Below are 27736 nucleotides of genomic sequence, written 5' to 3' on the forward strand. Positions count from 1 at the left end.
GAAAAGGACTCAGCCCAGGGCCTCATCACACCCTGGACATGAGCCCCTGGCAGGGCAGAAGTAACTTTTCTGCTGCAAAACAAGCTGCAAATGGAGGCCGGTTGGCAGAGGCTACAGGGCCACCCGAAAAGCCACTCTGGGATTTCTGTCAAAAATCACACTTGTGACCTTGACAGGGGTATTTAATGGAAGCACAGCAGAAAACCACACTTCTTATGACAGCAGGGCCAGGCCTGCCCTCCACTGGATGGGGGCGGGGGGGGGGGACTTGGTAGAAGATCCCTGTAAAGATACTTTGGACCTTGACAGGACTGTGTGGCTATAGAAATGGTATCAATTTGACAAACAGAAGCAGCCTCTGGCCACCAACAGAGAAGCTAAGGCAAGAATTCCCTCACCTTGTATAGAGTTGCTTCACTCTATAAAAGGAGAAAGGAGGAGATGAAGAGGGAGGAGTAAGTCTCTATCCTCCCCATCAGAGGGAATCAGCATGGTGCAGTACAATGATAATAATAACAACAGTGTGCTTATATACTGCTGTTCTGGACAGATGAGTGTCTTGCAGAGCACTAAAGAAACTCAGTGTTATTATTATCCCCACAATACAGCCGGGGTTGAGAGGAACGGCTTAGCCAAGGCCACCTCCTGAGCTCATGGCAGTAGTGGGATTCGAGCTGTCAGGGTGCTGATTTGCAGCCCAGCCACTTACACGCTATGCTGCACAGCACGTGTTGGGCAAGAGCCTTGCCCTGAGTCTCACTCAGGCACCCAAGGCCCAAAGCCGCCACCTGAGGAGTGAGATTTGAGCCTGGCATTCCCAAAGCCAAGCCCAGCCCTAATCCAGCTGAGAGGGGGCCTGCCCCACAACAAGTTGGCAGGACTGGTTATTCCGCCCAGTGGGCTCTCAGGAAGCCCAACTAATATTTGTCTCTGATCCCATGTTCTTTCCCCACTCCAAAATTCTTTATGGATGTAGCAACTGGAGGGCTGGTTTCCAACGAATTATTCCGAGGCTGGGCTGGGACTGTTGGGAGAGGAAAAGAAGGCTGCAGCAGAAGGGGTGGTGCTTCTAATGTGTTGTCTAACATTAGTCCCAAAGAAAACCATCAGGATAGGAAAGAAAGGCACTTTTCTTGGTTTCTCCATCTGTTGCATAACAGTCTTGTGCACACTTCTGCCAAGAACATCTGAACCCTGCATATTTCCAGTGCACTCCTGTCCTTTCGGGCTGTAACAGGAACAGTGGGTGGCAGAGGCAGCATATGCTGTCCGAGGCACATCTGTTTGGTCATTTCCCATCATGCCTGAGTGCTGTTCCTTGGAATTTGGCAATGGATTGCTGATAGAAGAACTGGCGTGGGAGTGGAAGGGAGCCCCATGGCCTTGCTAGCGAGAGGCTGGCTTGCTTTCCTGGCATTCCTAAACCATGAGCTTGGATGCTGGCCACAGAACGTCCTGTTTTTCCTTAGTTTGCTTCTTCTCTTGCTGGATACTTTTCTAGTTGGTCCCACAGCGTTGCCTGACAAAACTAAAGGTAAGAATCAAGACCCCTTCACCCTCCGCAGATGGCCATGTGGGAGTCAGGGTACACTGGACAGGGCTGAGGGTTTTGGAAGGGATGGCGATGAGGGGAAAGAGCAGAAAAGAAGCTCCCCTTCTCCACTGGCAGGAACAGAGGCAAGCAACGGTCCTTGCTGCAAACAAAAGGAGCTGCTACAGTGGCAGTGGTGGGGAGTTAGGAAAAAAAGGAATAACCTCGTGTTTGTATTTGCAAGAAAGGACAGGTTAAGTATATCCTGTTCACTTCCTAATGAATACTTCTCTTGCAAAGAAGTAGTTTGCTATCACAGATATTGGATAGAGATTGTTTCCGTTTCTGTAGACCACCCAACTCAACGTTCGTTTTGCAATATCAGTACTTTTGCCAATAGGCCTGGAGAAACATGTCCTATTGTTTTAACAGAGGCTTCATGGGTGGAAATGGGCAATTGCAGCTTTTCACGGCAGGGAGTTTAATAATATCACCTGGTATATAATAGCCCATTCAGCTACTGTTAACATGACGGGATATTTTTCTCCAGCCCTGTTGGTAACCATAAATATTAGAGTGGTTTACATTTGTTGCTTGTAAAGTTAGGATCTATTTTGCAAAGCCCCCAGTAATTAACTGTGAATCTGTTTACTGGCATGAGACCTTGTTTATAAGGCAAACTTTTTATCTTTATATCTGTTATTCAGTTGCATGTTCTCTTTGGAACAGCAGGGACCGTTGGCTATGCAAAGAGAGCACTACAGAGTCTCCTATTAAGTAACAAATAAAACTAACAGGAGACACAAATTGCTGTCATTCTAGGTGGGCACCTATGTGAGTCTGGAGCCGCAAGAGGAAACAAGCATCCAGGCTAGCTACTCTAGATCTAGAAGTGACTCAGAAGTGACCTAAAGCCAGTTACAAGCTTTGATAATCAGCAGTTCTTTCTTTGTATTGTCGAAGGCTTTCACGGCCGGAGAACGATGGTTGTTGTGGGTTTTCCGGGCTGTATTGCCGTGGTCTTGGCATTGTAGTTCCTGACGTTTCGCCAGCAGCTGTGACTGGCATCTTCAGAGGTGTAGCACCAAAAGACAGAGATCTCTCAGTGTCACAGTGTGGAAAAGAGAAGAGATGTAGGTCATTTGTATCTACTCAGGAGGGGTGGGGTTGAGCTGAGTCATCCTGTAAGAGTTTCCCAGGGTGTGGAATGCTAATGGCGGGAGGCTTCACTGTATCCTGAGGAGGTTCTTTTGCATATGGATTGGTACTTGATGTGCTAATCTTCTCTGCAGGGCTATTGTCAGGGATAGAATGTTTTGTTAGCCTGGTGTTTTTCAGAACTGGCACCCATGCTCGGTTCATTCTTAAGGTTTCTTCTTTCCTGTTGAAGTTTTGCTTATGCTTGTGAATTTCAATGGCTTCCCTGTGCAGTCTGACAAAGTAGTTGGAAGTGTTGTCCAGTATTTTGGTGTCCTGGAATAAGATACTGTGCCCTGTTTGAGTTAGGCTATGTTCAGCCACTGCTGATTTTTCAGGTTGTCCAAGTCTGCAGTGTCTTTCATGTTCTTTTATTCTTGTCTGGATGCTACGCTTTGTGGTCCCGATGTAAACTTGTCCACAGCTGCAGGGTATACGGTATACTCCTGCAGAGGTTAGGGGGTCTCTACTGTCTTTTGCTGATCGTAGCATCTGTTGTATTTTTCGGGTGGGTCTGAATACTGCTTGAAGGTTATGCTTTTTCATAAGCTTTCCCATCTGATCAGTAATTCCTTTGATATATGGCAAAAACACTTTTCCTGTGGGAGACTGTTTTTCTTTGGTTGTTTGATTCATCCTGGGTTTGATTGCTCTTCGGATTTCATTTCTGGAGTAGCCATTTGCCTGAAGTGTGTGGTTTAGATGATTCATTTCCTCATTGAGAAAGTGCGGCTCACATATCCGTCTTGCACGATCCACTAATGTTTTCATTATGCCTCTTTTCTGTCGGGGATGGTGATTGGAGTTTTTGTGTAGGTACCGATCAGTGTGAGTTGGTTTCCTGTAGACCTTGTGACCTAACTGAAAGTTTGCTTTGCGGATGACCCAGGTATCCAGGAATGGGAGTTTTCCCTCAATTTCTTTCTCCATGGTGAATTGTATGTTCAGGTGGATGTTGTTGAGATGATTCAAAAACCCCATCAATTCTTCCTCCCCTTGGCTCCAAATGATAAATGTATCATCCACAAACCGGAACCATACACTAGGTTTGTGGGGTGCTGATTCTAGAGCTGTTTTTTCAAAATGTTCCATGTAGAAGTTTGCTATAACTGGGCTGAGTGGGCTCCCCATGGCCACCCCATCCATCTGTTCATAGAATTCGTTGTCCCATTGGAAGTAACTGGTTGTCAGGCAATGGTGGAATAAGGCTGTTACATCCTCTGGGAAATCTGATTAATAAGTGCAATAGTGTCTTTTACTGGAACCTTGGTAAACAGGGATACAACATCAAAACTGACAAGTATGTCTTGTGGATTGAGTTTCGGAGAACTGATTTTGTTGATGACTCCAGAAATGAAATCCGAAGAGCAATCAAACCCAGGATGAATCAAACAACCAAAGAAAAACAGTCTCCCACAGGAAAAGTGTTTTTGCCATATATCAAAGGAATTACTGATCAGATGGGAAAGCTTATGAAAAAGCATAACCTTCAAGCAGTATTCAGACCCACCCGAAAAATACAACAGATGCTACGATCAGCAAAAGACAGTAGAGACCCCCTAACCTCTGCAGGAGTATACCGTATACCCTGCAGCTGTGGACAAGTTTACATCGGGACCACAAAGCGTAGCATCCAGACAAGAATAAAAGAACATGAAAGACACTGCAGACTTGGACAACCTGAAAAATCAGCAGTGGCTGAACATAGCCTAACTCAAACAGGGCACAGTATCTTATTCCAGGACACCAAAATACTGGACAACACTTCCAACTACTTTGTCAGACTGCACAGGGAAGCCATTGAAATTCACAAGCATAAGCAAAACTTCAACAGGAAAGAAGAAACCTTAAGAATGAACCGAGCATGGGTGCCAGTTCTGAAAAACACCAGGCTAACAAAACATTCTATCCCTGACAATAGCCCTGCAGAGAAGATTAGCACATCAAGTACCAATCCATATGCAAAAGAACCTCCTCAGGATACAGTGAAGCCTCCCGCCATTAGCATTCCACACCCTGGGAAACTCTTACAGGATGACTCAGCTCAACCCCACCCCTCCTGAGTAGATACAAATGACCTACATCTCTTCTCTTTTCCACACTGTGACACTGAGAGATCTCTGTCTTTTGGTGCTACACCTCTGAAGATGCCAGCCACAGCTGCTGGCGAAACGTCAGGAACTACAATGCCAAGACCACGGCAATACAGCCCGGAAAACCCACAACAACCATAGTTCGTTCTTTCTTTCTTTCTTTCTTTCTTTCTTTCTTTCTTTCTTTCTTTCTTTCTTTCTTTCTTTCTTTCTAGAACAGTCACAACAACTTCATTTTACAGACTGACATTTTATACAGTCCAGTGTAGTGGTTGCTTGACACTTGGGTTCCTAGAAACGGATCAGTATGAGCCATTAGTTAAATATAGAGAGAAGACAGGAAATGTTTGATGGTTTGAGCAATTGTTTGTAATGTTTTTTTTTAAAGAAAATTCAAAAATAATGTGAAGCAATCACTATTGGATAATTCAGTTCAACTAAATGACTTGGAAATCCAGTGAAAAGGTAGAGCATTTTACTATTATTTCTGGGCTGGGCATCTTAAACAGAGACTGGCAAAATTCACTAGTGAATTCACTAGTGGTCTTGCTTTGCCTTTCCCTTCTTGATAATTCCAGGTTTGATCTGGAACAGAAATTACTTTTGGGTTGTCATCTTGCCTGGAGAAGATCACCCGTGTGTTGCTGCTGGGCCTCCAGTCTCCTCCTCCGCTGGCCCTCTTAGTCACCCTTTCCCAGACCTGCTGTGGTGTAGAGCATTCCTTTACTTTAAAAATATCAGCTAAGAGGGGAAGGAGAAATGAAATGAACTGTGCAGCACCACGTATTTGAGAAAGGTGGGTAAGAGAAGCTGTTGTTGTCAGATACGCCTCCAGCATATCTGCCATGTGTTACGAATTTCTTGCTGCCGTGTGTAGTGTACCTCTGAGAACATGCAGAGGGAACCTGTTTTGCTGACTGGTTGCTAGCTGCTTATCTTGCAGGTGTTTTGGTTACCATTTCCTGGCCAGCCTGAGAGCGTGGCCTTGAAGTTCCAGCTGAGACCGCACCAACATCCTAAGAGACTGAGCAGAGCTCATCCTTCCCCTCCTCCCCTCTCTCCTGGCTCCCCGGCTCAGCGCGCCAAAACCCTAACAGACTTTCTTTCCCATTGGGGGGCAGGGACTGTGCCCTATAATTAACCTTGCTTTGCTATCTTGCGTCACTTCAGCCAATGATCCTGTCTGACTGTCTTGATACTGGTATTTCTCTTCAATAAAGAAACTTTAACTCATACACCTGAGTGATGCAGTGAAGTGCTTGGGGGAAATACCTGGCAAGACCTGACAGTTGTGCTCCTGCACTAGCACCCAGAGCACTTAGCAGCATCGAAGAAGAAGCACTCCTCTTGCCCAGTATTCAAAATCTGCTGAAGCAACCTTTGTCAATCTGGCTGGTACATTTTGAATTTAGCACATTTTCTTTCAAGCCCAAGAGCTGCCATAGAAACCACCAGAGAAGAGTCTGGAAGCACAGCCTTCATCTGAAAGCAGATGGGAAAGATCCAAGGAGGCTGCATGGTCCAGTGATGACGAGTAATGATGGATGGTCCAGTGTTGAGCCTTAAATGGTGGCTATTCTGTGACTGTACTGTAACCACAGCTTAGAAAGCCTCAGTATCTGTGTAGTCAGAACTATGTACTGTCCCTTTAACAATTGGTACTAATGGGAATTGTAGTCCCCCCTTCAATATAGAAGTTTATTGTAGGCTTCCTGTGAAGGTGTTAAAAACTTGATTGTCCTCTTCCTCCCTTTGTTTGGGACGCTGCTCCTCAAGCAAGGATGCAACAGTTATAAGGAATTTACCGCTTGTCTACAACAAATCTGGACCAATAAAGATGTATCTTGCTTATGTTTGAACCATGCCGCGTTCACTGGCTAAAACTGTGAGTAAGGATCCCTTTTACGATCTGGGTTGAGAAAGGCAGCGCGTTAGAGCTATCTGGAAGCTAGCATCTTTCCCAGCTGCTTCCAGAATAGTAAATTCGTTAAAAGACTCGTCTTGCTCCTTCACAAAGTAATTTCAGTAAGAAGCATGTTCTGCTCCTTCATAACTACAGCATGTTTGCTCTTGCAAAGATAAAAAATAACATGTGTGCATGTTTGCATGAGGACGGGAAACAAAACAAAATCAGCTCCCTCTTCTCCTGGCTGCAAAGGTTCCCTTTGTCTTGTAAATGCTGATACTGGCGCCTTTCAGTTGCTAATTGACTGATCAGCCTGGGAGCCCACCTTCACTAGCCGGAGAAGGAGACCAGCAACTTAAAAAAGAATGTTTCAGCCGCCTGCATGCTTTATTCTCAAGCAGAGGAAATGTCTCAGGCCTTCAACCTGTTGCTTGTGATTTGAATGCTTCTTAACTCAAAGAGGAGGAGAGCTCCAGTAGGGATCACCTCTCTCACACCGCTTTGCATATACCTCATGCCCTTGAATCGCAAAACAGCAATATTGCTCAGGGCTATGCTTCACGCCAGCCTGCTCTTGTAATCCAGAACGCTTTCGCCACAACCCCAAATGCTGAGCACACAAAGGAATTCATACTCTGAGGAGCACACGCGTTTGAAAGCATCTCCAGAATCCAGCACTAAGCTGGGAAAAGTTGCTGAGCGCAAACAACTCCTCAACACAGAATTCTGATTTGCACAGCTAACAAGGGGAACCTGAAAAGCATTTAGCATAAGAAGAGTAGGCACAGCTAAGGAGCACACCCACACCCCTAGTGGTCACTTAGAGCAGTGTTTTTCAACCTTTTTTGTGCAAAGGCACACTTTTTTCATGTAAAAAATCACAAGGCACACCACCATTAGAAAATGTTAAAAAAATTTAACTCTGTGCCTATATTGACTATATATAAAGTAATTCGCTTGAATAGGAATCAAATAAACACAAAGAAATTATTTTATAATTACTTTATTATGAAATAATACTTTATTTTATAATTGTTCATATTTCTGTTTACTTATTATCAAAATGAACACAAAAGAAATCAAATAAACACAAAGAAATTTTCTGATTACTTATTCAGTGCGAAACCTGGGCCTGTTTGGCTGAACACAAAGATGATATTCTGGCAGGAATCGAAGAAAGACACACACGTAGCTCTTCGTCAACAGCTCTCAGTCTCTCTCTGTCTTTAGTTTTCATAGCAATCAGGCTTGAAAAGCTCATCTCACACAGATATGTAGTGGAAAATGGGAGCAATGTCAAAATAGCTTTGTTTGCCAGAACGGGGAACTCCTTGGCAGTATCCAACCAAAAACTGTCCAAAGGTAGATCAGCAAATCTTAGCTTGAAACCACGATTTTGTCTCAGTTCAGTTAGTTCCTCCTGCTCCTGTAAAGTCATGTCCTTTCCACCAACTGATGCTGAGCTATAGGGGTCCCTAACCCAGTCAAGGCATTCAGTGGAGACTGAAGAGAAATAAAATGACTTCTCCTCGAGAGTTTTTAAATGTTTAACTATTATCTCACACAGTGCAGCAGTGTGAACACCTTGCCATTGCTTGGTGAGTGTGAACATTTCAAGATTGCCACTTTCCACGTGTTGATGCCAGAGTTGCACCTTTGAACGGAATCCATTTATTTTATCTGTACTTGTAAGCAGGTTTTCATTTCGGCCGTGCATTCGTGTGTTCAGTTCATTCAGATGATGAAAAATATCTGCCAGGTATGCCAGCCTTGCACACCACTCATCACTTGCAAGCAGCTTTGCGTAATCTGACCTCTCATTTGTCAGAAACACTTTAACTTCCTCCCGCAGCTCATACACACGAACCAAGACCTTGCCACGCGACAACCACCGGACCTCCGTATGAAACAGCAAGGTTTTATGCTTCGCTCCCATCTCCTCACACAAAGCTGCAAACATGCAACTTTTCAAGGGTCGTGACTTTACAAAGTTTACCATGCACACAACATTATCCAACACAGGAACTAGGTCTGCTGGTAAAGTCTTGGCTACGAGGGCCTCACGGTGTAAAAAACAATGCGTAACAATCACATCTGGATTTCTTTCACAAAGCCTTTGGTGCGCCCGACCATGGCTGCAGCTCCATCGGTGCAGACACTTGTGCAGTTTTCCCACTTAAGTCCTCCTTGTTCAAGGTATTCTGATGTGACCCGAAAAATTTCTTCTCCTGTTGTTTTTTCTGGCAATGCCTTGCAAAAAAAGAAGTTTTCTCTAATTGCATCACCATCCACAAAACGCACATTGGCCAAGAGTTGAGCATGTCCACTGATATCAGTAGACTCGTCAAGTTGCAATGCAAATTTCTCACTGATACGGATCTTTTCCAAAACCACACTTTCGATGTCTGCAGACATGTCATTAATACGTCTGGAAATTGTGTTGTCTGAGAGAGGGACTTTGGCTATTTCCTTAGCTGCTTCAGGTCCGAGCATCTCCTCTACAATAGCTTTGCAGGCGGGAAGTATTAATTTCTCTGCCACAGTGTGCGACTTTTTTGACTTGGCTATAAGTTCAGCAACTTGATAGCTAGCTTTAAGAGCTCTTTCATTTACCTTTGTGGTTTTTCTCATGAAAGTTGCCTGTTTCTCCGTGTTTTCACGCAGGCGAACAAAAAAGTCCGCATTCTTGTTTTGAAGCGAAGGGTGTTTCGTTTGGAGATGGCGTTTAAGTTTACTTGGGACCATAGCACTGTTAGCTTTTCACCACACACCGTGGAGTTGGTTTCTTTGCATCTCCGGTGAAAGTAAATCCAAATGAAATATAGATTTCGCTATATTGCCTTGTGCCAGAGAATTTGCTTGAGCTAACCGTCTTTGCTTTCTTTTGATCCCCACTCATACTTGGGCTCTCATCTTGCTCCGAATTTTGTTCAGAGTCCAGTTCTTTCCTTTTCAAAAACTTGTCCATCACTGCAGTATCTGCTCCTGTCTCACTGTCACTCAGTACTTACTGCGCTTGTCTCCTCCAGATAGCCGCTGTCCGTCACACTCAGTGCTCTTCTGCTCATGTCTCCTCCAGATCCATCACTCAGCGCTCTTCTGTGCTGCGTCCGCGATAATCCTCCAGAGTCCAGATCCATCGGCGCTCTTCTGCGCATCGCCGATCTACTGCGATGTCTCCTCCTGTCTATTTGAATCTAATGATTGGTCTATTTGTGAGCCGAAGCCACATGTTACGGATGAAATTGGAATTTTTCCCACGGCACACCAGACAATGTCTCACGGCACACTAGTGTGCCACGGCACAGTGGTTGAAAAACGCTGACTTAGAGCAACTACACCTGAATCCTTATAAAGCTCACTCACTGCGCCCCCAGTGACCAACCTAGGAAGTGCAGCCAACAATTCTGTTCAAGCCATACAGAAGTCACGTGCTTGCACTACCACAACAGTGCCACCGCAACAGTGCCATCCTAGTGGGCTGAAGTAGTACTGCCGCTTCATCGCTGGATCACGGTGGCCAACCTAGGAAGTGCAGCCAACAATTCTGTTCAAGCCATACAGAAGTCACGTGCTTGCGCTACCACAACAGTGCCACCGCAACAGCGCCACCCTAGTGGTCTGAAGTAGTACTGTAGCTTCAAAAACAATTTTTTTTTTAAATTTTTTTTGTCAAAATGGAAACTCCTGTGGGACATCCGGCAGGTGAAGAGGATATCATAGATCCTGCCAACACACCCACTACTCCCTCCAATGGCAATGATGAAGCTGAGTCCAAACGTCCACCACGGAAAAGAACACTGACTCGCAAGATGCGAGATTTGTTATCTGCCAAGAAAGCAGAGAGGCTCAAGGAGTCTGAAAAGCATTGGCTACGGATACAAGAGTGTCTGGGAAAACTGGATAAAGCAGCTGATGTAGACGATCTGCACAATCTGAGAACACTTCTGACTAGCGAGTTTGTGCACTGGACGGCTCATATGGAATGCGTGCATGACATCTTGGATCAGCTGGACACAGAGGAAGCATTGGCTGAATAGCGACACCTTCAAGAGGTGCACGACACAGGAAAAGCTCGTTGATGACGCCATGCGTAATTTGGATAGACGCATCAAGGAGGAGACTGACAAACTTCTTGATTCTGCCAGTGGTGAACCACGTTCTAAAGCCGGTTCTTCATGCAAGTCCAGACATCCGTCCTCCACTACTTCATCGTCCAAGCACAGTAAGTCATCCTCAAAATGCAGTAGCTGTTCTCATCGTTCTAATACCTCCTTGTTTGCCTTGGAGGTGGCCAAAGCAAAGGCAGAAGCTGCTGCGGAAACCAAGAGGACTGAATTTGCCAAGAAGGAAGAAGAACTGATGAAGGAAGCTGCCAACAGGGAAGCTCAGCTAAGGAAGGAAGCCGCCAACATGGAGGCTCAGCTACGGAAGGAAGCTACCGACAGGGATGTTCAGCTACGGACACTCCAAAAGGAAGCAGAAGCAGCGGAGTTACGCGCCAAGGTGAAGGCCCTAGAGGACGGCTTCCAGGATTCGGATTCAGATCACAACCTGCCACAGCTGGAGGAGCTGAATCCAACTCTACGGGTACTGACCTATGTAGAAGAATAAAGTGCCTTCACAAAAGGCCTCGCCGCACTAGCGCTTGACCCCGCTGCTCCGGAATTGAAACCAGTGGAGCCTACCCAGCCTGTACCTTCCATGCCAGTCCAGACCTTGCTCAGGCTTGTGGAGCCTCTGGACACCCTGGATCCAGGCGTTTCGCCCCGGGCTCCAACTGCTATTGCTGCACCCCCGTTGCCTTAACCATCTGCTCCTGGCGGCCCAGCCTCAAAGCTCACCGCTCCTGTTCTTATGCCTGTGTATGCGCATCGGTGAACAAAGCGGGACCTTGCTGAAAGAGGCATGCAGAAGTTTTCAGATCACCCAGAGGACTACTTGTTCTGGAAATCGAAGTTCTGTAATGCTACTAAAGACATGGGATTACAGGCAAATGAAGAACTCACACTTCTAGCTGCATGGCTGGGACCTGAGTCTGCAGCCCAGGTGGACCGCATTCATGCAGCTAATGTTGAGGATCCCGAAACAGCCTTGCCGCTAGCATGGGACCGGCTCGACAAACATTATGGCGACTCATCGGAGCTTGAGGTCTCACTCATGAGGCGCCTGAACAAGTTCCCCAGAATACCCTACAATGAACCACGTAAACTTTGGGACTTGGCTGATCTTCTTACTGAGTTGCAGGCTGCTAAGAAGAATCCAGCACTACCAGGGTTAGCTTGCCTCGATCAGTACTACACACAGAGGAGCATCATAGAGAAACTGCCATGCCCGCTTCAAGATAAGTGGGGTGACACGGTGAGCTCCTACAAAAAAGTACATCGTGGAGCATACCCTCCTTTCTCAAACCTCGTGAGTTTCATCGCCTCGCTGGCGGAGACATGTAATGATTCCCAATGCGGATATTATGCGCACCCCAATGAGCCTCGTGATGAGAAGACTCATTCTCGGGACATCAGGACTGTGCCTTCACGGGATACCAGGCACAAGCCTCTACGGGACTCCAGAGCCAAGACAACTGCTTCGGTGCTAAAAACAGGGGTCTCCACGACGCCTGGCGAAGCCACCGTAAGTAAACCTTCAACATCGAAGTCGCCAGCGCAGCCATTAGCACAGAAGTCGACGGCTCGGCCTACGTATTTCTGTCCACTCCACATGGAGGGACACTCTGCGAACGGGTGCCCAACTTTCAGGAAACTGCCACTGACAGTGAGGAAGCTCACGATTTCAGAGCTCAAGATGTGCTCCCGTTGTTGCCAATCTCGAGAACATGCCTCAACTGATTGCAAGACTTATATAAAATGCTGCGAGTGCGGCAGCGACACACAGGCAACTGCCATGCACACAGATGCCACACCAACACAGCCAGTTGTGTCGGACAACCCTGCCTCCCAAGGAGAGAAGCCTGTTTCAGCCCACTGCACTCAAGTGTGCGGCGTTGGAAGCAACGACCGGCCCTGCCATCAGATATGTCTCGCCAAAGTCTTTCCTGCTGGCCAACCTGAACAGGCCATCAAGATGTACGTCATCCTAGATAGCCACAGTACCCGGTCCCTGGTCGACCCAATATTCTTTGAACTCTTCAACGTATCAGGGGATGAACTGCCATACACCCTCAGAACGTGTGCTGGGATCCAGCGCACGGCGGGGAGGAGAGCTGCCGGGTTCCAAATTGAATCTCTCGATGGCAGTATCCAGTTCTCTCTACCTCCACTGTTGAAATGCGATGCCATACCAGATGATCGCGACCAGATTCCGACACCAGACGTAGCGCTCCATCATCCGCACCTACAATCAATAGCAGATCACCTTCCTGCCCTGGATCCAGATGCACAGATCTTGCTTCTGCTAGGGATAGATGCTACCGATCTGCTAGTTTGCCACGAGGTGATTGTTGGACCTCCTGGCACCCCACATGCCCAGAGGTATGACCTAGGATGGGTCATAGTGGGGAACGTGTGTGTAGATCGCTTACAGATGCCAAACCAGATGAGCGTCTTCGCCACAACCATTATGGATAATGGACGAGCCTCACACTTGAAGCCATGTCCAGAACACTTCACACTAACGGAAGAGGACTACGGCCTTGGAACTAGTGTTCCGAACAACCAAAGATGATAACATGCTCGCCCCATCCATGGAAGACAAGCAATTCCTACAACTAATGGAAAAGGAACTTCAGCAAGATGACTCTGGAAGTTGGATTGCTCCACTCCCTTTCCGCACACCTAGGCAGCGATTGCCCAACAACCGGGAACAAGCCCTATCTCGACTCAACACCTTGCGCAGAACCCTGGCAAGGAAGCCTGAGATGAAGGCCCACTTTGTGGAATTTATGGACAAGATGCTGCAGAACAAGCATGCAGAACTTGCACCTCCACTACGAGAGGGAGAAGAATGCTGGTACCTGCCATTCTTCGGGGTATACCACCCCCAAAAGCCCGGCCAGATCAGGGTGGTCTTCGATTCCAGTGCCCAATTTCAAGGATTCTCATTGAACAAGGCCCTCCTAACTGGACCGGACCTAACCAACAGCCTACTTGGTGTACTCATCCGCTTTAGAAAGGAAGCCGTAGCCGTCATGGCGGACATCCAGCAGATGTTCTATTCCTTCCTCGTCAGAGATGATCACCGCAACTATCTATGCTTCTTATGGTTCAGTGATGAACTGCATAGCCAGAAGATTACCGAGTATCGCATGCGAGTCCACGTGTTCAGCAATGGACCGTCCCCAGCAATTGCCAACTATGGGTTGCATCAAACTGCACGCATAGGAGAAGGGAAGTATGGCCTGGATGCAAGGCAATTCGTGGAACGGGACTTCTATGTGGACGATGGACTGAAGTCCTTACCCACCCCAGAAGAAGCCGTGGACCTGCTAAAGAGAACACAACAAATGCTGGCTGCAGCTAATCTTAGGCTGCACAAAATCGCATCCAACAGCATGAAGGTGTTGGAAGCATTTGCTCCAGAAGACCATGCCAAAGGACTACAGGACCTAGACTTGGGTGGCGACACTCCCCTCCTCCAACGCAGCCTTGGACTGAGTTGGGACCTGAAGAAGGACACCTTCATCTTCCGAGCACCAGCCCAAGAGAAACAGTTCACACGATGAGGAGTCCTGTCAGCAGTGAACAGCTTGTTTGATCCCTTGGGATTTGCTGCACCGGTGACCATCCAAGGAAAACACCTCCTATGCACTCTCTCCTTAGGCACCAAAGACTGGGATAAGCCTCTTTCCCCCGACCAAAGACAGGAATGGGAGGCCTGGAGAGGTTCACTCAACTGCCTGCAAGCCGTCCAGATCCCCCACGCACCTACGTACCAGTCTCGCCTGCCGCCGCCGCCTCCCGCAGAGAACTACACGTCTTCTCAGACGCATCAACAAAAGCGATTGCAGCTGTGGCATATCTGCAGGTCGTTGGCGGGGAGAACCAAGTCCACGTGGGCTTCATCCTGGGGAAAGCTAAGTTAGCCCCGCTACAGGGACACACCATCCCGCGTCTGGAACTATGCGGTGCTGTGCTTGCTGTGGAGCTTGCAGAGATAATAGAGAGAGAGATGGACCTTACCTTTGATGCCACCACCTTTTACACAGACAGCAAAGTAGTGCTTGGATACATACACAATCAAAGTTGTCAGTTCTATGTGTATGTCAGCAACCGAGTAGAGCGCATTCGACGATCCACATGCCCTAGCCAGTGGCGACATGTTCCTACGGATCAGAATCCAGCAGACCACGCAACACGGTCTATCCCTGCCTCACAGCTGGCTGAGTCCTCCTGGCTGAAAGGAGCTGACTTCCTCCTGCGCTCGGTCAATCCAGTACAGCACAAGGAGGAACACTACAAGCTCCTAGACCCAGACCAGGACAAGGAAGTTCGGCCTCAAGTCACCTGCATGAAAGTGGGAGTTGAGACCGACCGCCATCTAGAATCAAAGAGATTCGAACGATTCTCCAAATGGAAGCCACTTGTTCTAGGGATGGCATGCCTCATCCAATTTGCTCGCCACCGGAATACAGAGCCAACCTCGTCAGAAGTGCGACGCAGGGCAGAGCTCCTGATTTTCCAGAGAGTACAACACGAGTTCTATGTAGAAGAACTTGAAAACTCCAAGAAAGGGTTGCCTACACCCAAGAACAGTCCGCTGCTTAAGCTGAACCCCTACCTCGATGATGATGGCTTACTTCGGGTAGGAGGGCGTCTGAAGGCAGCTGATATAGGCTCAACAGTAGCGAACCCTATCATCCTTCCAGCTCGACATCACGTGACTGTCCTCTTGGTGCGCCACCACCACGAGGGGGTTCATCATCAAGGACGTCACTTCACAGAAGGAGCCATTAGAGCAGCGGGCCTATGGATTGTGGGAGCGAAAAGATGCATCGCTGCAGTCCTACGGACCTGCATACAATGCCGGAAGCTCAAAGGTCCCCATCAGCAGCAGAAGATGGCCGACCTGCCACCGGATCGACTCAGCACTGAGCCCCCTTTCACTAACGTTGGACTTGACGTATTTGGCCCCTGGAATGTAGTGACATGCAAGACCAGGGGAGGACAAGCCAACAGCAAGAGATGGGCAGTGCTATTCACATGCCTGAGCATCCGAGCCGTACATATCGAAGTGATTGAGTCCATGGATGCTTCCAGCTTCATAAATGCCTTCAGAAGATTCCTTGCCATACGGGGACCTGTCAAGCTACTGAGGTCTGACCGTGGCACGAACTTCATTGGCGCCTGCAAGGAGCTGGGAATCAGTGGAAGCACAGATCTGGACCCAACCCTCAGCAGCTACCTGAGCGAGCAGAATTGTAAATGGATCTTCAACCCTCCCCATGCCTCTCATATGGGAGGAGTGTGGGAACGCATGATTGGCATTGCACGCAGAATATTAGACTCTATGCTAGCAGGAAAACCTTCTCTCACTCATGAGACCTTGGCTACCCTCCTGGCAGAGGTGTCTGCTATCATCAATGCCAGACCTTTAGTCCCAGTATCGTCTGATCCTGAGAACCCTACCATCTTAACACCAGCCACCTTGCTGACACAGAAGACGGGCGCCTGGCCTGCACCTCAGGGAGACTTCATCTCTAAGGATATGTTCAAGCAGCAATGGAGGCAAGTTCAACTCCTCACTAACACCTTTTGGAAGCGATGGAAGCAAGAGTACCTCCCAACTCTGCAATGCCGACGCAAGTGGGAGAAGTCTGAGCCCAACCTACGAGAAGGTGATGTCGTCCTCCTGAAAGACAAGGACACTCCTAGGAACTCGTGGCCCATGGGACTTATAGATCGAGTTCTACCCAGCGCGGATGGGTTGGTCTACAAGATTGACGTTTGTGTAGCCAGACACGACGGCCCGAAGATTTTCACCAGACCAGTCACCGAAGTGATCCTGCTTGTTCGGAAGACTGATCTTGAAGACTGAAGCTCAAGCTTTGCATGCCATTTGTTGCTTATATGCTATATTTAGCCTTTATTGCCTAGTTATGAGAATAATGTAGCATGACATATATGCTTAGACTTGTTAGGTTACTCCACTAGCTTGCATGTTGGGGTGGAATCCATAGGATCCCAGGCGGGGAGTGTACTGTAACCACAGCTTAGAAAGCCTCAGTATCTGTGTAGTCAGAACTATGTACTGTCCCTTTAACAATTGGTACTCATGGGAATTGTAGTCCCCCCTTCAATATAGAAGTTTATTGTAGGCTTCCTGTGAAGGTGTTAAAAACTTGATTGTCCTCTTCCTCCCTTTGTTTGGGACGCTGCTCCTCAAGCAAGGATGCAACAGTTATAACGAATTTACCGCTTGTCTACAACAAATCTGGACCAATAAAGACGTATCTTGCTTATGTTTGAACCATGCCGCGTTCACTGGCTAAAACTGTGAGTAAGGATCCCTTTTACGATCTGGGTTGAGAAAGGCAGCGCGTTAGAGCTATCTGGAAGCTAGCATCTTTCCCAGCTGCTTCCAGAATAGTGACCTTGGGGACCAATAGGTAACAATAGGAATAAGAACAACCCACTTCACAGGGATCAAACACAATGCAGTTCTTCAAACAATTACAGATCCTAAATGCTACATAGATCAACACATATCACCATAAGAAAGATGAACAGATTTAGCTGCAGGTTTAAGATCAAAAGTTAAACATAAACTTGAAATGCTGGTTTTGTATGATGTAATATGTATTATATAGTGAAAGTCAGAAATGTAATTCCTAATTCTGTAAGATTGAGCAGAACGTAAATATTAACTGACACACGTGCATAAGCACCAATGATACTTCCTACCTTGCCACATCCTTCTTTCCTTCTGCCACCGCTTTTGTCAGATGAGGATCTTGGATTGGTTCTTCCACAGTACCTTAGGAGCACACGGAAGCTCTCCTAGCTCAGACCAGGGTTGTGTTTGGGAAGGGGAGAGCCAATTTGGTGTAGTGGTTAAGAGCGGCAGGACTCTAATCTGGAGAACCAGGTTTGATTCCCCACTCCTCCGCTTGAAGCCAGCTGGGGGACCTTGGGTCAGTCACAGCTCACTCGAAGCTCTCTCAGCCCCACCCACACAGAATGATTGTTGTAAGGATAATAATAACACACTGTTAACCGCTCTGAATGTAGCATTAAGTTGTCCCAAAGGGCAGTATATAAAGAGAATGTTGTTATTATTTATTTAGTATGTTTTCATCCAGTCCTTCCTCAGATGAATTCCCATTTCCCCGCTGCTATTTGCTACGTGGAGAAAAAGATACAGGTACTCCAGTGCAGTGAGTGGGGTGGGGTGGGGTGGGGTGGGGTGGGGTGGGGAGATCTACTGCTTAAAAAACTCTGCTCTTAAAAAAAAAAAAAAGACCGAACCAAGTTTTTATGAAAATGTGCTCCATGTATGTTTTGTGAAAACGACTCTCACCTGGAAACAGAGACGGCAAGTGGCAGCTCTGGAGTAAGGAGAGACGTCCTGAGCTGATTCTCCTCCTGATGCTCTACTTTAACACAAGTAGCCTTATTCAGATCTCTGGATTTTTAAAACGCATTCGACTATCCTTGAGAGCTTTTTTCAGCAGGAACGCGGGGGAACGGAGTTCCGGAACCTCTTGAAAAGGGTCACATGGCTGGCAGCCCCGCCCCCTGATCTCCAGACAGAGGGGAGTTGAGATTGCCCTCCGTGCTGGCAATCTCAACTCCCCTCTGTCTGGAGATCAGGGGGCGGGGCCACCAGCCATGTGTCTATTTTCTCCAAGGGCAACCCACTGAGTTCCACCACCTCTTTTCCCAGGACAAAAAGCCCTGAGTAGCACCGTCTTGTTAGCTCAATTCTTTCCCTTCCCCCCACCCCAGGGCAGCAGGACAAACCTGAAGGATGGGCTCCTCCAGAGAGAAGATCTCCTTGAATGTGGGCGGAGACCGGTATGAGATCTCCCCCAGCACTCTCCAGGCTTTCCCGGGGACCAAGCTTTGCCACCTCACAGAGCCCCAGGCCTGCACCGTGTTTGACTATGACTGCAACCACAAAGAGTTCTTCTTTGACAGAAGCCCTCGGCTGTTTGGTGAAGTGCTGAACTATTACAGGACCAAACACCTCCACTGCCCAGAAGGCATCTGCAAGTCTGCCTTTGAGGAGGAGCTAGCATTTTGGGAGATCAGCCATGTGCCCGTGGCTCCCTGTTGCTGGCAGAAGGTGGCCAATGCAGAGGCCAGGCAGGCAGAAGGCATCCTCTGTGATGAGACAAGTGAGTCTGACCGCCGGGGTCCCCCGCTCTCAGGGGAAAGAAGGAGTAACAGCTGGCGAGCCAAACAGCAGCCCAAAATATGGGCTCTCTTTGAAAACCCCTTTTCCAGTTTACGTGCAAAAGTAAGTTACTAAGCAGGTTCTTTTGAAACAAGCATGGCTATATAATGAGGGAATGGTCTTCAAATTGCAGTACCAACAAGGAACAACCAGTCCAAAAAGACCATGTAATACGCACAGTCATATATGTTTCATTGGCAGTCAATGTACAATTTAAGAATCTAATCCACCAAACAATTAGTTACAGCATATACAATTAATAACATTGTTTTTCCACAGGCACAGAACCTTCATAACCGCAAAAATGCTCATATGCAGCAAAGGATGTTTTTAGCCGCTGAGCTGCTCCCCCAGGGAGGCTCCTGGCGGGAGAATGGCAACGGGTATGCCAGCCTCGGTGGTACCCCGTTTTGCTGTACCTTGCTTCTTCACCAACCTTTATAGTATGCCTGAGAAATATAAGTATTCTTAACAATCATGGTGGCAAAACTTGTACTTAATAAAATTCCTGTATTTCAACATTAAAGTGCATGAGTGTGTGCAATAATTCACTTCATTGTGTATAGGTGCATCTACAATCATTATGCTTAAAACAGCAATTAGCACATTATAAATTATTCCAAATATTTTGAACATTTTTAACTATTAATAAATATTCCAATGAATTAACCACGGACATATTGCACATACAACCTTGAAACTACTCACAATGTAGATATTCCATTTTCCAACTCAGAAGTCAACGCATCATCTCTAGCTTATTTTGCTGCAGCCCAAAGTCCATCTGCTTAGGGCTTAAATATAAAATGCCACGCAATGAGGCTTCCTACACTCAAGAGTATTAAAGGGACCTGCACTGTCATAAGAAAGGAGTGAAATCCATTTCCTGATTCAAACCCTTCGGGGCCAAGGTGTTAAGTTTAAAAATCCATTCCGTCTCCAATCGCAAAAGCGCTTTGCAGGCATGCGCTTATTATCCAGCACCCTAAGTACAGAGCATTTCATTTCACGTTCCTTCTGGGGGAATTGGGTCTAAAATAAGGAACAGAGCAATGGAGGTACCACTTACACAACATTTTACCCAATTCCACCAGCCTTTTTTTTTTTGAAAAAATTTTTATTGGATGGGTTCACATACATTCCAAAAAACATTTAAGAACAAGTATTCCCCCTTTCTTGACATATGCTATCCCACCCCCCTTCCCCTTTTCTAAGTTGACTCCCAACAGCACTCTGATCCTTTTTCTTCTTATCCCTATATCTAAGTTATATTTGTCCCTACTATTCAAGGCAAAGTAATAGTTTCTATATCAAATCTACTTCTTAATAACTATCGAGAGACCACAATTGACCTTTCACATCCCATTTCTTCTCTAGGTAATTTTTAAATTTCTCCCAATCCGCCACAAATTCCCTTGGATTTCGTTCTCTTAGCTTTCTTGTTAATTTGTCTATTTCCGCCATGTGCAACAGTTTTTGAATCCAATCTTGAGTTTCCGGTAGCTCTTCTTGCTTCTAATACTGTGCATACAATAATCTTGCAGCTACTATCATATAATAAACTAATACTCTCTCTCTAACATCAACATTTTCCATATTTAATCCCAATAATAATAACTCTGGACTCTTTGCTACATTGCTTTTCAAAATTGATGACATTTCAGCAAAAATCTTAGACCAAAACATCTTAGCTTTTTCACAAGTCCACCACATGTGATACATCAAACCTTCATGTTTTTTACATTTCCAGCATTTATTTGGCATTTGACTGTTGGCATTCGCTAACTTTTTTGGTGTTAAATACCATCTGTACATCATCTTGTATCCATTTTCTTTTAAGCTGGTAGATGCTGATATTTTCAAAGTGTTTCTCCAAAAATATTCCCAAGTGTCCATTGTAATTTCTTTATTAAAGTTCACTGCCCATTTTACCATTTGGACTTTGACTGTTTCATCTTCTGTATGCCATTTCAATAAAAGTTTATATATCTTAGAAATAATTTTTAGTCCATCTCCCAACAAAAGTTCGTCTAATTCTCCGTTTTTCTGTCTAAAACCTCTTTTCCTTTTGTCAGATTCAAATAAATCTTTAATTTGTCTAAATTGGAACCATCCATATTGAAATGGCAACTCCACCAGACTTCTGAGTTGGAAAATAGTTGGAAATAATGATTGTAGATGTACCTATGCACTTAATGAAGTGAATTATTGCACACACTCATGCACTTTAATGTTGAAATAGAGGAATTTTATTAAGTACAAGTTTTGCCACCATGATTGTTAAGAATACTTACATTTCTCTGGCATACTATAAAGGTTGGTGAAGAAGCAAGGTACAGCGAAACAGGGTACCACCGAGGCCGGCATACCCATTGCCATTCTCCCGCCAGGAGCCTCCCTGGGGGAGCAGCTCGGCGGCTAAAAACATCCTTTGCTGCATATGAGCATCTTTGCGGTTATGAAGGTTCTGTGCCTGTGGAAAAACAATGTTATTAATTGTATATGCTGTAACTAATTGTTTGGTGGATTAGTTTCTTAAATTGTGCATTGACTGCCAATGAAATGTATATGACTGTGTGTATTACATGGTCTTTTTGGACTGGTTGTTCCTTCTTTTGAAACAAGGCCACGGAAGCTGCACAAAGAAGGAGGGTGGGGGCTGGAGACAGTCAGCTGAAGCTACAGAGGGGTGATTCCCGTGACACTTGTCCCCAATTTAGTTATTTATATGCTGTCTTTCTCCCCAGTGGGATCCAAAGTGGCTCACAACATTGTTCCCCCCTCCTCCATTATATCCCCTGTGAGGTAAATTAGGCAGGGGGAAAGCGATCAGCGGCCTGGAGTACTCTGCGAGCTTCCATGGAAGAGCTGATCGCCCCCTTAGGGTCAGGCAGCCATTTTCCCCAGGCCAGTTTGGCGAGGGATCCTGAGGGTGTTTTGCCATCTTCTGGGCATGAAGTAAGGGTCCCTGGGTGTGTGGGGGGGCAGTATTTGTGAATGTCCTGCATTGTGCAGCGGGTTGGACTAAATGACCTTACAGGTTGTTCCAACCCTATGATTCTGTAATACTCACCTGCTGATAGTGGGCCAAAAGGGGAAAAGGAGCTTTGACGAGGCATTGTGATTTTTTTCAGGGGAGGGTGGATGAGAAGTCCACTCCTTGCTGGGCTGAGAGTGGACTTCTGCTCTACCCCCGCCCCAAAAATGGCTGTGTCTGGGCAAGGCTGAGACACACAAAAGAGAGAGAATGGAGTTTTTTAAAATGATCTATAGTCCACCTTTCTCTCTGAGACTCAAGGAGGATTACTCTCTGTAATTCAACAGAATAAACAGCTGGGACATTCAATAATCAATTCAATCTCTCTATATAAAGACAAATGTCCTGACTGACTCATCAACACCCAGCCCAAAGCCCTGGACCTAGAAACATGAAATTTGGGGAGAGCATTGCTTTCATGATGTAATTACCCACTAAGAAGGTATTTTAAGAAATTTCCCCCCTAAGGGGATAAAAACGGATCAAATGTGTTTTCCCAAAGGGATACAGCTTCCCTGTGTGGCTGGCAGGCTACTGCCTGCTTGTGTCCCACCCACTGCCTGCTTGGCCACTCTTCCCTGATTGGGCCAGCCTTTCAAGGTCATTTGCATAGGCGGGCTGATTTGGCTTCTCAGCATTCTGCATCTAACCCTCCCCCAGAGACAGTTGGAACACAGCGGTCATTTGCATATGTGGCCTGATTGGTCCTCGCCCCCCCCACATTCTAAACAGTCTGCAGTTGATATTCGGAGTCATTGAATGTGTCCTGAGGTCAAATGTACCTCCCAGTCTTCCCCTCAAAGTTCACTAAGGTTGCCAACAAAAAAAAACCTTACATACCCATAAATATTATAACTGGATTTAAAGTAGTTAAATATCATAGCAAAGCATGGGTATCAAGCAAGTAGGGTATATTTGAAAGCAAGCAGAAATCCAATCCAGAGCTGAAACAAAACATAAGCAATTGGACATAACATATTAAACAACACAAAAACTACCCAGTAGGAGTGACAATACTTAGTCGACAATCTCTGTTGCTTTTTCAAAGCATCTCTCCGAACCATTTCCTTAGAGCATAGCCCTATTACCTGTGTAAAAAAGCCCTCCTGAATAATTCAGTTTTGCACAGTTTGAGGAAAGCCAGGCAACTAGGAGCTTTCCTGACCACTTCAGGCAGGCTGTTCCATAAAATGGGGCCACTACAGAGAATGCACATGTACGCATGCCTGTTGATTTTGCCCATGTGCAGGGTGGCACCTGCAGAAGCCCTTGTTCAGACGAGCAAAGTTGCTGTGGTAGTAGCTTGGGATCTCCAGCTATACTGAGTTCCATCTTGAGATTAGCAATTTGGGTGGGGGGAGGTTCCATGAGAAACCCAATCCTACCAGGTCCCTTGATCAGCTTGAAGTCCTCTTCTGATCCTCACCCCAAATGTTGTTGCTGCCCAGCGGGTCTGACAGGCAGCAAATTTTGCAAGGCCTGGAAATCAGAAGCTGATCAAGGGATCAAGTGGAAGTCCTGATTCTTTCCCATCCCCCCCATTGCTGTTTCTTAGCAAGCTGACCCCCAGCTGATCCCCCAGTCATCTGATAGTAAGCGTCTGAACAATCTTGTTTGGCAAGGGTTCACATTATATGATCTCAGCTGGGTTTGGCTCACAATCTGATCATAAGTGTTATATATAGTATATATGGGTGTCAAACACATTCTCTGCAAAATCACAGCATCCCTACATGCGAGGTCTTGATTAATGGTCTCTCTACACAAGACATCTTACACAAAAATGCTCAAGTGTAGAGAGATGCAATGGTAGCTGGCAGGGCTTTTTTTCTGGGAAAAGAGGTGGTGGAACTCAGTGGTGGAACTCAGGACTGCACAATGACGTCACTTTGGATCAGCTGGAACAAGGGGGGAGTTTTTTAAAGTTTAAATCACCCTTGGAGAAAATGGTCACATGGCCAGTGGCCCCACCCCCTGATCTCCAGACAGAGGGGAGTTTAGATTGCTCTCCATGCTGCCGAGCGGCGCACGGGGCAATCTCAACTCCCCTCTGTCTGGAGATCAGGGGGCGGGGCCACTGGCCATGTGACCATTTTCAAGAGGTGCCGGAACTCCGTTCCACCACGTTCCTGCTGAAAAAAGCCCTGGTAGCTGGGAAGTGTAGTTTTAAAAGACAGAGCCAAAGACTCTGTCAATTTCACCGCTCTATAGATCTGGCAAAGATTGCTCCTCAGAGGGTTTGTTAATTTCCTCTTCACCTGACAGAGTGTAAGGATGCCAAGCAACCCTCAAAAGACTTCACTATGGGTAGTAGGGGTTCTTTATTGATAAGCTGCCAGTATCATACACTTACGCCATCTTTGTCAGGAGTAATGGTTGCAGGCAGGCATCTACATATATAAGCTTTCCCAGCGCAGGCAGTTTCAAACCTTCCCCCCACCCCCCAATGATCAGTGAAGTGAGAAAATTCCTAACCTGCTCCCCCTTTTCTCTGTCAGCCAAGCAGGAAAAAAACCAGGGATGATGCAGTAGTCTCCAAGGCTGTCTAGGCACCTCTCCCCAGGGAAGGAGAGAGGACTCAGAGACGTTCACAGGTAACAGTGGGCATGGGTTCCTCCTTGGCATAGTTTCATACCCCAGGTCCAATTGAGAATGCAAGTAACATTTGCTCCAACTCGTATTCACAGTATACAGTATAAGCGCACAGTAGGCAGACCAGGTATGACAGGTGATTGCAAGCACCTGACACAGAGCCTTTGGGGAGGCAAAAAAAAATTAACAAAGCCTCTGAGAAGCAATCTTTGCCGGCTCTATAGAGAGGTGAAATCTTTTTTAAACTACTCTTCCCGGCTAACATTGTATCTCCTTACACTTGAGTGTTCCTGTGTAAGATGACTTGTGTATAAAGACACAAATTGCCCAACAATAATTAATTCTCAGCTGCACTCTTGAATGATTGTTTTCCTCAACAAGTGTGATGGATCTGCTCCTGCTAGCCCCTGATCTTTCTGAGGTACTAATAGCCAGAAATCTTATTCTGCTAGCCCCACGTCAGAATGGAGGGGGCAGAGAAAGGTGAACCAAAACGGAGTCTTGATGACGATACTACCTCCCAGAGTTGAAATCTTCATGATCCTACATGAGTCAGGCATGTGAGGATGGAACCCAGTGTTTGGATGGGGATAGAATGAAGTTCTGCCATAATGCAATGCTCACAAACTAATCTGGAGACACAACTGATTTTTGTCTCTCTTCTCAGTGCCTGGCTGTTGTTTCTCTGCTGTTCAACATTGGCATAGTCATCATTTTTGAAGAGAAGAGTCGGGCACAGTTACACTACCGCTATTCCACTACTATTTCCATCCTTGAAAATCACACTCAACACGAGCACTATTCTTTTGTCTACCAGCCAGCCAATAACTACCTGTACTTGGAGCTTTTCTGCATCCTCTGGTTCACCTTCGAGTTTTCTGTTCGGCTCACATTCTGCCCAGACACAAAAATGTTCTTCAGAAACCCTCTCAACGTGACCGATTTCCTTTCTCTGTTTCCAGTATACATTGAGATCTTCTTAACTGGACATATCAACAATATGCTAAGCCTCTTATCCTGGCTGGGTTTGTTCCGTGTGCTCTACGTAGTCAAACTCTTGAAGATCTTCAAACTTCTGGAGACCCCCCTGATGTTGAGAGTGCTGCCCTTCACATTCCGGTCCATCTTGAAAGAGGTCTTCATCCTCATGATGATTTTTACCTTTGAGATCCTTTTCTTCGGTGCCCTCTGTTATCATGTGGAACTCCATGAACCAGAGACATACTTTGATGGAATGATCTCTTCCTTTTATTGGGCAGCGATTACGCTGACCACTGTTGGCTATGGAGATATAGTTGCCTTCTCTCCATTTGGCAGAGTAATTGCATTCTGTGCAGCAATTTGTGGCATGTTGACCATCATCATTCCCCTCCTGATCTTTTTGATCAAGTTCCAGGGTCATTATGCCATGGCTGTAATGAAGGAGAAGATGAAAAGCAACAAGAGGAGCCATTAAGAGAGCAGTAGAACTTGCACGGGACGAGCAAAAGCCCTTCTGAAGAGCTCACACAGTTGTATCTTAGGATGCTAATATCTAGTGCCTCTTCTTTTACTGAATGGTATTCAAAGAATACTCTAGTATACACTGCACTTTTCTTGCATGGAAAAAAAAAGAATGCTTTTTCTTTATTGCCCTCTTTTTTGTGATGATTGGCTGGCACACCCTCTCCTCTAAGTGGTTTATCATTTAAGCCTTGATGGTTGTTTTTAGAACGCTGGGACCACGTTGGTCAGGGGTGGCCTGGGAAGCTAATATGGCCATGGAAAGGGGCAGCAGAGGGTCTCCTCCCACCACCCCTTACCTGATGGAGCCCCCAAGAGGACCTCCACCTGCACCCCACACAGCTATTGAGCCAGCTGGAAGGGAAGCAGCGACAGCCTGGGGACACACCTGGCTGAAGGAGGGAGAGGCCCACCGGTGCGGCTGCCAGGGACGAATCCTTCTCCCCACACCAGAAGCACTTCAGCCCAGGTGACTGCAGAGGCTTGCCTGTCTTTCCCAGGTCTTCCTGCCTTGCCTCCATTGGGTGTGGCAGGACAGGCTCTGCGAGGGGTTCAGAGAAGGAAGATTGACTAGTGTGTCTTGATGAAGGCATGTTTTCAAAAGGAAGAACAGGCAACACAGCATTCACTGTGAGTGGGGAAGCAGCCCACTTCTTTTTTGTTGTACAGTTTAGCATAAAATTTGTAAAAGGCTCTACTAATAGCCGTCTGTTCCAGATATACTTTATTATCCTCACATATTTTATTTATTGTCTTCTTCTTCTTTCTCTTCTTCAATTGCCACACCAGATATTTCCCAGGTTTATTTGCACCTTCAAATGACTTTTGGTTCATTCTCTTAAGATTCCATTCCAGTTCTTTATTATTCATTGCCGTCAACTGCTCTTGAAGGATTTAAAATATCCTGGTATATTTTCTTTTTCCCTGGTCTTTTCTTTAGTTGCATTTCTTTGGCTTTTATTTTCTCCATAATCTCCTGTCTCTTTTCCTCTCTTTTTTTCCTGGCTCTTCCATTTAAATCCATTAGTATGCCTCTAATTACTGCCTTATAGGTATCCCATACCTTATTGGTTGGTACTTCTCTATTCATGTTGTGTTGTATGAAGAACTTAGTTTCCCTTCTCAACATCTCCATATTTTCTCCCTCTTGTAACAAGTCCTCGTTTATTCTCCATCCTTTCCTTTTAGTTCTTTTCCCAAACTTCCACATAATTGGATTATGATCTGAGCCTACCATAGGCATTATTTCCACATCCTTAGTCCAAAGCGCTAAGTCTTTTAAGGCCCAGATCATATCAATTCGTGATAACGTAGAATGTCTCGCGGAGAAAAATGTATATTGTCTGCCTTTGGGATTCTGTCTTCTCCATACATCTTCCAAAGTTTCCTGTTGCATTAATGCAAAAAAAGTCTTTGGTAGTAATCCTCTTTTCTTTTGTGCAGTTGCTAATTTTTTATCCTGTTCCAAATTTGTTACTCCATTGAAGTCTCCTGCAAGAATTATCTGGTCATAAGAAAGTTCATCT

At 46.1% G+C, this 27736-nt stretch overlaps 1 protein-coding gene across 2 annotated transcripts; it reads left to right on the forward strand.

Moving 5' to 3' along the window:
• The first annotated feature begins 1386 nt into the window (after positions 1–1386).
• LOC129341252 (potassium voltage-gated channel subfamily C member 1-like) lies at positions 1387–26336 on the forward strand. 2 transcript variants are annotated; one of them, XM_054996361.1, is made up of 4 exons: positions 1387–1534; positions 5400–5617; positions 18628–19141; positions 25375–26336. In XM_054996361.1, the coding sequence occupies exons 3-4, from the start codon at positions 18650–18652 to the stop codon at positions 26161–26163; spliced, it is 1281 nt and encodes a 426-aa protein (XP_054852336.1). In that variant the 5' UTR covers positions 1387–1534; positions 5400–5617; positions 18628–18649; the 3' UTR covers positions 26164–26336. The 2 variants fall into 2 exon arrangements, with proteins under 2 accessions (XP_054852336.1, XP_054852337.1); XM_054996362.1 differs by lacking the exon at positions 5400–5617.
• Positions 26337–27736: the final 1400 nt, after the last annotated feature.

The sequence above is a fragment of the Eublepharis macularius genome, chromosome 13 (assembly GCF_028583425.1).
Source record: "Eublepharis macularius isolate TG4126 chromosome 13, MPM_Emac_v1.0, whole genome shotgun sequence".
Lineage (NCBI taxonomy): Eukaryota > Metazoa > Chordata > Lepidosauria > Squamata > Eublepharidae > Eublepharis > Eublepharis macularius.

Bases quoted from the DNA above. Each gene is read 5' to 3' on its own strand.
- LOC129341252 (XM_054996361.1), top strand. From the start codon at position 18,650: ATGGGCTCCTCCAGAGAGAAGATCTCCTTGAATGTGGGCGGAGACCGG. The intron at 19,142-25,374 runs GTAAGTTACTAA...CTCTCTTCTCAG, and splicing joins TTTCCAGTTTACGTGCAAAA to TGCCTGGCTGTTGTTTCTCT.